The 10932-nt window shown below is 45.4% G+C and overlaps 1 protein-coding gene across 1 annotated transcript; it reads right to left on the minus strand.

Annotated features, from left to right (window-relative positions):
• Window positions 1–5651: 5651 nt before the first annotated feature.
• Window positions 5652–8808, minus strand: PROP1 (PROP paired-like homeobox 1). Its single transcript, XM_022564420.3, has 3 exons — window positions 8145–8808; window positions 6728–6960; window positions 5652–5990 (listed from the first exon to the last, which is right to left on the minus strand). The coding sequence occupies exons 1-3, from the start codon at window positions 8251–8253 to the stop codon at window positions 5652–5654; spliced, it is 681 nt and encodes a 226-aa protein (XP_022420128.1). The 5' UTR covers window positions 8254–8808.
• Between the last annotated feature and the right edge of the window lie 2124 nt (window positions 8809–10932).

Genomic DNA, 10932 nt, shown 5'->3' on the forward strand with positions numbered 1-10932 from the left:
CTGTCTCTACCAGGTGAGAATCTTTCAGGGTCCAGGGCACTTGCCACCTGGATCTGCAGCTCCTTCCCCCGCTTAAGTCTAATACCTAGGTCCCCTGTACCGCTATTCCCTGCCCTAATGGCACTGATCTCGCTTCCTGTGTCTGCAAGACATTCCCAGGTTTCATCCTCCGAAAGGCAGCTGAGTCAAAGAGGAAGTCATTGAGCCGAAGGGGGCACTGTTTGCGCAGGTGGACGGTTCAGATAGCGCCTAGATGTGCAGTCTGGGAACGAGTGAACTGAAGAAGTCTCTGGTATAGGAGGGAGCAGACGCCAGGCAGGCAGTGGGCCGGGGTCTTCACGTGTTCTCCCGCCAATCTCGGGAGCCAGGAGCCCCCAGTATGGATGCCCGGATACCCTTAAGGCCGAGAGCTCAGAACCTAGAGAACTTGTCCTGCGACCGTGAAGGGACCAGGTGTCGTTTGCATTGGGCAGACAGCCCGAGGGCTGGAGAGGAGCCAGACCCCGGGACCAAGAAGTGTCTGAAGCACTTAGAAACGCGTTGCTCGAGCTCCCGGGAAGGTAAGGATGGTAGAGCTAGAAGAGGCCCAGGCCTCGAGTCCCCAGGTGTCTGGGAGGGGGTTTCTCACAGGAGCTGAATGTTTTAACTCCTCCGCTTTCTTAGGTCTGGTTGTTTTCATTGCGACGAGCATGCCCCGCCCGTTCCAACCCAGACCAGTAGGGTCTCTGGGACCGCACCTCCCAGCCTTCTAGGAGCGCCCGAAAACTCCGCGGTTCAGCCCCGTGGTCTTCAGTAGCTTGCAGGAGCACCCTAATTGTTTCCAAAGTCGCCTGGAGCAGTGCGCCCCGCTACGCCACCCCAGAGCTCCTGCCCCTTATGTCCTGCGCACTCATTTCGGACTCCAAGTCATTTCGTTTTCTGAACTCGGATTTGGATCCTGCTGGGAATGGATCTCCCTGAAAAACCAGGGATTTAGATTTCCCAATGCAAAGAAGAATTCGTGGCTTAATTACCCTCACGTGGCTGCACTTCCCCTTTGGTTGGCGGGTATGAGTGAAGGGATGTTGCTGCTTCAAAGGCAGTTATTTTTCTTTTTCTTTTTCAACCCCATTCGGGGCAAAGATTCCAATCTTCTGCCAGTTTGAACTGTAAGGGTATCTCTAATCCCGAGAAGGAAGGACAGGGGAACCCAAAGAGTCGAGGTACGCCTTGCCCTGCCTCTTGGGCTTTCTAAAACCCGCAGGGACGCTGAGATGCCTTGTTAACCTCACCGGTCTCAGCCCCTCAGTTCAGTCGTTGGCACTATAGGCACCAGGACCCGTGCAGGCTGACAGCGAGAGGGGGGCCAGTAGTGCGGAAACACCCTCTGCCTTCCTTCCTTCGCTCGCACCCCTTCCTCCTCCGTAGTGGGTCCGCGGGCCGAGCAGCAGGACAGGAGGCTGAGAAGGGCTAAGAAGGCTGGAGTGAAGGACACAGAGAACTTGACCTCGCATGTGCCAGCTCACCAGCAGGTGTGATGAGGCCAAGGGGTACCCCGTGTGTGTGCCGCTGCCTGCGTGATCCTAAAAAGCTAGTGGGAGAACCAACCCTCAAATAGAGAAACAAGAAAAGATTTTTAAACCTCACACGAATTACTTTATGATATATGATAAACGTAGCAATTTGATTCCATGAATAAGGTAGTTTATTTAATGAATAGAGCTGGTATATTTTACTATTGATTTAGAAGAGACTCAGTCCCTTGATTCTCAGCATATACAAAAGTAGGTTCTGTATTTATTTTAGATTTTTAAAAAATCAAACCTTTAAAGAAATATTGGGGGAAGTATTTTCTAGGCTTAAAGAAAAAAATTTAAACTAAACAGGACATTTTCCTAAGGTACACTTTTTGGTAAACTAATCAGGCTGTATCTTTTACAATTTTAAACGTACATAACCCTTAACACAGCAATCCAACCTTGGGACATCTAGCATACAGAAGTAAAAAGCACCTGGACCAGAGGAAACTGTAGGGGGAAAATGTGATTCAATGGAAAGCCATGCACTGTTTAGGGCCCACCTTTCCAGTTTATTTGATTTTGATTCTTTGTGCGCTCTGAGGCTTTCTTTGCCTTTGAGCTAATTTATAACTCTGTAAATTGTAGATAACTGAGAGCAATGCAAAATAATTCTTGTCTATAGACATGTAATATATCCCATCCCCTGAAGGGTCAATTGAATTCCCTCCTCAGCTAGGAAAGAAGGCAATTTTGCCTCCATTTACACATTCATTTCACTATTCTTCATCTATAAATATGCATGGTCTTTGTCCTTCGAACTGGCTTTGACACCGTTGCCTTATGAGTTAAAAAAATTTGCATATCTATGAAAGTCATGATTTTACCTTTTTTTTTGAGAATTATTCTTTAATTAAACAACTACAGTGGCATTTGTGGTGGTAAAGCAAAACCAAATATCAAAAACTGACTCTCAAATGATAGGGGAATGGTTAAATGGCTCATGAAATTGCCAGTTAATGGAATGAAAACAATAAAAATCTATGTGATCCCGTTGAAAGGTGTTTTTATATCTATATCCACTTACAGTAGGATCTCAATTTTATTTTTAAAAAGGGAAAAATATTAGTGTATGTGTTACTGCGTCCAAACTTGCTCTGCTTGCCACATAACAGGCAAATAAATCAGGAGACGAGGTGTTGAGCCAAGGAATGGTAACTTTATTTGGAAAGCAGGTTTCTGAGAAGATGGCAGACTAATGTCCTAGAGTAACATCTTATCAGGGTCTGGATGCTAGCTTTTTTTATAGAACAGAGAGGGGGAAGAGGTGAGGAAGTAAAGTAAAAGGCCATAAATCTTGCAAAATATCTCCTGGTTTTTGGCCATCCTCAGGGAGGGGCTGTGTTAATTTCTTCTTTTCTGCAGCCATTCACAGTTGGGCAGGGTCAGGGTGTTTCCCTGTGAGCTGAACAAAGGCACTTTAGTGTAATATTCAGGCAGAGGGGCAGGGTTCCCCGAGGGAAGCCATTATATATGCCTATAGCTATAGGCAACAGCCTTTTAGTGATTATAGTAACAAAAAGTAATGGAGAGCAAAGGTTAAAGTAAAAGAAACAGATCCAACATGGAGTCAGATTTTGTTCTTCCCTGTTCTATGTGTATGCCTGTATTTTTCTATGAGCATAATAAGTTGTGGACAGATACACACTACTAATGTTGTTTATCTCATGTTGAGGTGAATTTGCTTAACATGGGGTTTTGTGATTAATCCAGGTTAATATGTATAAATATATATTCATGTATAGTATATATTCATCTATATATGTCTTATATGTATGTAAATCTTTTGGGTTGACTGTTACAAAGACCTTATATAACTTTTGTAATTTATAAAACTCTTATTAAGATTTGTTTTATAAAAAAATACCAAGATGTCTCCTGAGGAACATAAGAGAAATCTGGAAAAAGATAAACTGATATCAGAATAGAGAAGCTAATTGGTGGGAAAGAATTAGGAGTCTACAACTGTCCCATATGAGATCTTAGTGTGGAAAAATGTTGTTACAAATCAATGTTAGACTGTTAAATAAATTATATTGGAAAAACCAGCTAGCTGATTGAGGGGAAATTGGATGACTAATTTACTGCACAAACTAAAATAAATTTAAGATGATTCAAGGCATAATATTTTGATCCAAATAATGAGTAAAACATGGGTCAAGCCAGTAAAATTAAGGGGAGATTTCTCACTTGGGGTTCCTCAAGCACTAATAAGAGATGACTAGATCAATACACAAATAACTCAGAAAAGCAATGCAGAGGAGAAAAAAATGTAAACTGCCAATAAACATGAAACTTTTAAACTTTCACTAGCAATCGATTAAATGAAAACTGAAAAAATAACCAACTAGGAGACATCACTCTCAGTTAAAAAATTGTCCAAAATGATCAATGTCGATAAGGATGTGCTGAAACTGACACTGACATTTTGGGAGGCATGCAAACCAGTATTATCTTTCAGAAAGGCAGTCTGGCACAAGGGGATAATTATATGGAAATGTAATTGTGCATCACAGAGGTTTCAATTCCAGACTTTTAAAATATAATACATACAAAAAACTGCAAATAAAATCCCTAGAGGCTTGTTTACTCAGAATTCTATGTATCTGCCCATAAGTGAGGTAGACCTACATATAAATAAGTAAATTATGAGTAAAATAAGTACATTATAAGAAATATGGTATATAAATGGCAAACCAACTAGGCCACAGCATGTTTCTGTTAGGAGAGCTCAGACTAAAGCACTTCACAGCAGGTTCTTTCCTGGGAATGACCTCTTATGAACCTCAAGACTCACGGATTGCTCTTGGAAACGTTTGCATTTAATCAAAATGTTTCTTCTCTATCACAAACTGAAACTGAGCCCCTCTAAAATTTAGTTCCCTTTGTGAGTTTATGATTAAGCTCTCTACTCAAAACTTTATTCCCTTGTTTGCCTCTTCTGACCTCAATCATGTGTTAACTGAACACTAATCAAACAGAATCAGATGACTACAATTGCTATTGTCTATAACATCATTAATGTACTAAAATTGCTGTTGTAGATATCATCATTAACACACAAACTCAGGTTGTTTCCCCAGAGCAGCATGAGCTCACAGATCCCGCAGGTGGCTAGAGAGTTGTAAACTGGAAACATCCTGACTTCTACAACTATGCTTAGGAGATGTCATAAGACGATGATTAATTCCAACTTCTTTTTTCTTCTTTAAAAACACTCCCAACTCAAGGCCAAGTTGGAGCAGATCTGAGGCTTGTCTCCCACTCCCTTGCTTGGCGCCCTGCAATAAACCCTTACTTTACTGCAAACATCGGCTGTCAGAGTTTGGCTTTCTGTGCTGCAGTCACAGGAGCCCTTGCTCAATAACAAAACCACATGCAAGTGACTTAAAAGTTACGTTGAAGGTAACGTTGAAGACTCTTACAGGCTTAGCAAATCAGGTATTATTTATTTATTGCTTATAAGACACTGGAGAGCTAATATTTGATGATCAGATTTACAAAGCCTGTTGGAAATGGGACAGGCTGGAGCTAAGGGAACCAAGGAGGAGAATTAATTAGAAAACGTGAGGCCAGAAAAAGCAAAGTGTCTGCTGGAACAGAAAGGAGAGGAATAAATTCAAGAGCTATTTCCAGGATAGAATAAACAAAACTTAATGATGGATTCAGATGGTGGTGATGGGGAAGGGTTGTATAGGTAGACTTTAAATAAAAAGCCTTATTGAAATCATCTAGAAACAATGGGGATGAAGGTCCTCAACTGTGATCTCAATGAGTGAAGTCCCAAAAGTTCTATCCCCTTCAACCATTTCCATCCACCAGCAGCAACCACTGCTTCCCTCAATGCCACTTTTCCACCAGTCACCTCCACTGGGGCTTTTTACCTATATCTTCCAGTAGTTTCACCTCCTTAAATTCACTCAGTTAATAGCACAGTGAGCCTTCATCATGATCGCCCATCTTAACATTCCCAGTCTCTGAGCTGTCCCTCACCATATTTCTACTTCACCCTTAGAAGGAAAGGAAACCACCCAGTTTTCTCTGTTTTGTGAGGGCCACAGGCTTGGAAATTACCTTATCAGTACTTGTTTAACTTTAGTTCCAGGACTTTGGTGGCTCAAGGCTGAGGGGAAGCATGGGTGGGGGTGGAGGGCAGGGCAGATGACCAGCAGGAGTTGGGTGCAGGGTGGGGTACCAGTCTTCAGACTGGTGGGGTCGAGCAAAGGAACCACCACTAGAGGGCTGAGAGGGAAGGGCATGGTTGTAGGGGTGAGGGAAGCAGGTCATTGAGGGAGGTGGTGTTGGGTAGGAGTAGGGGCAAGCAGGGCGCTCAGGCACGAAACCGGAGAAGGTGGCAGGAGACAGATGGGCCAGTGGCTGGAGCAGTGACCTCTCTTGTTTCCTCTGCTTAGCTCTGCGGTTCTGGAACCAGACCTGAGGAGGAGGGAGAATAGCCACATCAGAGCCTCTCTCTCAAATAGGTGGCATTGTCATATGTGGCTATAGACGTATAGGGCATAAGACTCCCCCACATCCCCAGAGGAAGTAAAGCTCTTGCAGAAGGCATAGTTGAGCCAGGACTAGTGACAAAGCAAGACCCACACCATTCCCCCATTCCATGTCTAAATTTGCCCTGCTACAACTTTGGGTGAGTAAGAAATGTCAACTTGTAAAAAGAAAGAGATAAACATGACACAGTGGCATTTCACCTCCACAGAGAATGGGAAATTTCCTCTAGGGTTATTAGAGACTAAGACTATGTGGATGAGTTTAATTGTTACAGACCAGGTTAGATTTAGGGTACAGTTTATTCTTAAGATTAACTAACTCTATGGTTAGAATTGAGCATCAGGTTGAGTTTCAAGGCCATGGTTAGGGACAAGGTTACATACGTGTGTGAATAGTTAGGATTGAATTTCTGTTGGAGTTCACATCACTGTTAAGTTTGGGGTTTGATATTGAAATTCAAGTTAGATTAGGTTAGCTCCAAAGTTAAACTCAAGTGACATTCCTGATGTGGATGAGGTTATGCTGACTGTTGGGTAAGACTCTGTTCTGGTGAACATTTGGGTTAGGGTTATAGGGCCCTGAGAATTTATGCCCCAGTAGTTGCCAATCACTGAATCTGCATTTCTTCAGGGGATGGTAGGGGGAGGATCCTGGGCCATCACCTGGATTCTGGCCTCGCTGAGGCCTGTGTCCCGGGCGAGGCCTTCTCGGGCCCAAATGTCAGGGTACTGGTCCCTCCCAAAAGCTGACTCCAGCTGTTCCAAGTGCGCTGGACTGAAGGTGGTGCGGTGGCGGCGCCGGGAGTGTGGGCGGCCCCTCTGTTCTCCTTGCGAGCAAAGACTTGGTCTCCCCACTCTTACACCAGAGAGGTTCCTGTAGGGCTGAGTGCTCATGTCTGAGAAGGAGGGGGGAGGGAGAGTTTGCTGCCGCATGGACCACCCATCCATCCCAGACCACATACGCTGGAACTCCCAGATTCTACTAAGACCCAGTGTGTTGCTCATACAATCTGCCCTGACCAGAAATTCTTCAGCTTTCAGAATTAGCTGAATCCAGCTCAGCCTTGGCCCTGCTTCACTTCTGAGTCTCCTAACCCATGCTGCCCTCTCGACATGAAGTCTGCCCCTCAGGCTCACTTGTCCTGAGCACTCACGCTCCCTCTGCCTCACTTCTGCAACTTGTGCCCACTACCTATTACATACCCCCGGATGCATCCGCATGTAAGGCCTGCCCCTCCATAGCCTTTCACCTCTCTCAGCACACATACCACCTTCTTGGGTCTCACCCTGTGGATCTCCTATTCACTCTGACAACCTAACAAACTGCCCAGGTCTCTCTGTCTAAGACTCTTATGAGTTGCTCCCTGCTCTCATGGTTCACATGCAACTTAAACCTTTATATTGTTCCCATTGTCCTATTCCCTCCACCTGGGAAGATGAAACATTCCTCACTCTTCTACTCAGACACACCCTCCTCACACATACATTTCATCTTCTCCCATATCCCAGTCCTGGCCTGGCCACCAGGCTGCAGGAACCTGAGCTCGTGGGAAAGGCTTGCCTCTTCTCCCTACGGGCTCACTAAGCCCCCACACTAATTAGTCTGAGAGCCAGCTGGGGAATAGAGAACAGGAGCAAAAGGAAACACCTGGGAGGCACACAGAGAGAAAAGATATCTGGAGGATCCCATCCCCATGGGGACCCAGTGAGTAGTCCCTACCCAGTGCTCACTGTCCACCTTAGCCCCCTGCTCTCCTCGGACCCAAATCCCTGGACCGTCCAAATCTCTTCCTTGGAGAAAACAGTGCAGTGGGCAAACTGAGGTCAGGAGTGAGGAGACAGATTTCAGCTCTGCCTCTGCCCGCTCCTCATCAGTCAGGGCCTCAGTGTGCCACTCTGTAAAGCAAAGGTGTTGTATCACCCCATGTTTTCTAAGATTCCCTTGTTTTAAACATTCTAGGATTCTGGTTTTTTATTTCTCCTCTTCACTCTCCTCGTGGCGAACCATCGGCCCATGGAGCCTGGGCATGGAGCATGCACACCTGCTGCTTCCTCAGGACCACCCCAGAGATTCACTCACCCACCATGGAGGTCAAAGTCCCAGCGGCTGCGTAGTCCTCGGGCCAGAGACTGCTGCAAACTCGCCCCTTCTTTTGTTTACCCTGCTCACTCTTCCCTTCTGCATCCATGGCTCACAACAAAGACCAAAGACAGCCCAGTCTCGTGTCCCTGAGTCTCTGATTCTGGATCAGTCTTTCTCTGTTTCCGTTCCCCTCTATGCCTTGTATATCACTGCTTTCCCCCTGTTTATACCTCTTTCTGAATCTCTCTCCCTGTGTAGCTATAGATAGATTTTTTTCCCCTCTCTCCTTTTTCTAACTTTTATTTCTATGTCTAATTCCCCATTCCTTTGCTTATCATCTCATTCTACCTTGTCCTCACCCTATTTCTCTGTCTTAGTCTCCACTTTTCTCCCCCTGCCCTTTCTCTCTTTGGGATGCTGTTCTCTCCTTTTGCTCTCAGCTGCCTACTTTCCCAGCTTGCAATCCCACACTAACTCTTTCTCCCTGAGCCTTGGAGGAGTGACCTGTTCCTCACCCCTGTGGGCCCATCCAATCATTGCCTGGTCACCAGAGCCCTCATCATCAGGGGAGGATCACAAGCCGGATGAAGGAAGGTGCTCTGTTGGAGGGTCCAGGGACTGGGGCCAAGAGCTCATATTCCCAGAGGACCAAATTCTTTTGTCCTGTTAAATCGCCTCCTGGGAGCAGGCAGGGGAAGGAAGAGAAAATACATTCCTCTTAAGACCCCTCCTCCGAACCTCATCATGAGAGGAGAAGGAGAGGGTGTGCAAATGGAGACCAGGAGTAGGGCCTGCCTTGTGTCTCAGTATGTGGGTGATTCCCAAAGACTTCTTTCCAGGAAACTAAAAAACTAAAAAACACAAGTACATTCTGGCCCCTCATAGATATCCTGATTCTCAGAATACACTGGACACCCTGTCAGGACAACCTGAACCATAGGATGAGTCTCCCGGACACCACAGTTCTCAAGTACTTTCTGCTTTCCTCTCCGAAATGTCACCTCCTCATTCACCCAGAATCCCCCAGGACTCCATGACCTTCCAAGGTCACCCAGCTATTCAGAGAGCACTTACCTCAAGAGCATCTGTATTCCAGGTGCATCCTGATCTCCCTGGACCTCAGGACTCTGCAGAAGACTGAGATTCCCATGACATACTGACCATCTGATTCTTCAAGGAAACCCTGACATACCCAGCATCCTTGAGCAGTCAGGACACCCTGATACATGCAGTACTCTGCTTCTTGAGATTACTTAGAGCTAGGAAGTACATTCTGACATACTTAGGACATCCTGACCCTTTAAAGACAGCACAATACCCTAGGACTCTAGGGTCCTTTAGGACACACTGAAACCTAGAGCGTTCAACCTCAACTAGGAGATTATCCCTGTCCCCCGCCATGAAGTTCTGAAATGTCAGAATAGACTGAATCAATGAGGGCACCCTAATCCCCTTGGAACACACTGTACTCATAAGACTGTCTGATCCCCAAGGTTATGATAATCCTTCACACACATCCTTTAAAAGAACAATTCAAGACAGAAAAACATGGTACTCTTCCAGGATCCTGAGGTTAGCCATGGATCAGAAGTATAAGCAGCACATGAGAGCTTGTTAGAAATGCAAATTTTGAGGCCCCACTTCAGTCCTACTGAATCAGCATATTCACTGTAACAAGATCCCAAAGAAAACTGACTGTACACTTGTCTTCATCAGCTCTGGCTGCCATAACAAAATACCAAAGGCAAGGTGGCTAAAACAACAGATATCCATTTCTCACAGTTCAGCAGGCTGAGAAGTCCATGATTAAGATGCCAGTTGATTCAGTTTCTGAGAGCCTTTTCCTGGGTTAGACAGCCACCTTCTGTGTCTTCACAAGACAGAAAGAGAACTCAGTCCTGGTCTGTTTTCTATTCTTATAAAGACACTACTCTCATCTTGGGGCCTCACCCTCATGATCTCACTTAACCCTAATCACCTCCCAAAGGCCCCACCTCCAAATATCATTGCATCACATTGAGGTTAGGACTCAACATTTGAAGTGGTAGGGAGACACAAACATTCAAGTCATAACAACATAAAAGTCGAGAAGCACTGATTCAAATGCCAACCCCTCCCCCCCACCCCAGGGTATACTGTGACCTCCTAGAGAAACATGAGCTGCATGACAGCTCTGCCTCCCAAGATTCATGTAGTCAACTTGGATCCACAAGCACACACTGAATTCCAATACTCTTGCTGCCTGAAAACAGCCTAACCCTGGGAAGGGAACTCTGACCAGCCATCCAAAACAACCTGATGATCCCAGGACACTCTGATATTACAAAGAAACTCTGACCTACAACCCTGCTCCCCAAGACATTGAGACACTACAGGTTTGACTTGACATCCCAGGATACCATTAGTTCCTAGGAGGCTGGGGAGGAGTTTGTTTTCCAGGGCATCCTGATTCCCACTCCCAACCCTGACCTTCAAGGAAGCCTGATACCCAGGGTTCTCTCACCCTACAAGAGTCAGGATGGTGTGGTGGGGAAGAATACAGGTTCTGAAGCCAGGCTGCCCTGGGTTCAAATATCAGCTATACCACTTACTAGCTATATGAAACCTGGCTCATTACTTTTTATCTGCACCTCAGCTTTATCATCAAGGTATAATAATAGTCAATTCTCTTTATATAAGTAGTTTTGTTCCATAAAGTCACGATAAACACTGAATTAGTGAATACTGAACCACTGCTACTAAGGGAAATAAATAGGTTCCTGTGAGCCTCTGGCCACAATATTTT

This window comes from Delphinapterus leucas, unplaced genomic scaffold, assembly GCF_059928025.1.
Source record: "Delphinapterus leucas isolate spDelLeu-1000000601 "Yukka" unplaced genomic scaffold, BTC_Dleu_Yukka2 spDelLeu_asBTCV2_sq25, whole genome shotgun sequence".
Taxonomy (NCBI): Eukaryota; Metazoa; Chordata; class Mammalia; order Artiodactyla; family Monodontidae; genus Delphinapterus; species Delphinapterus leucas.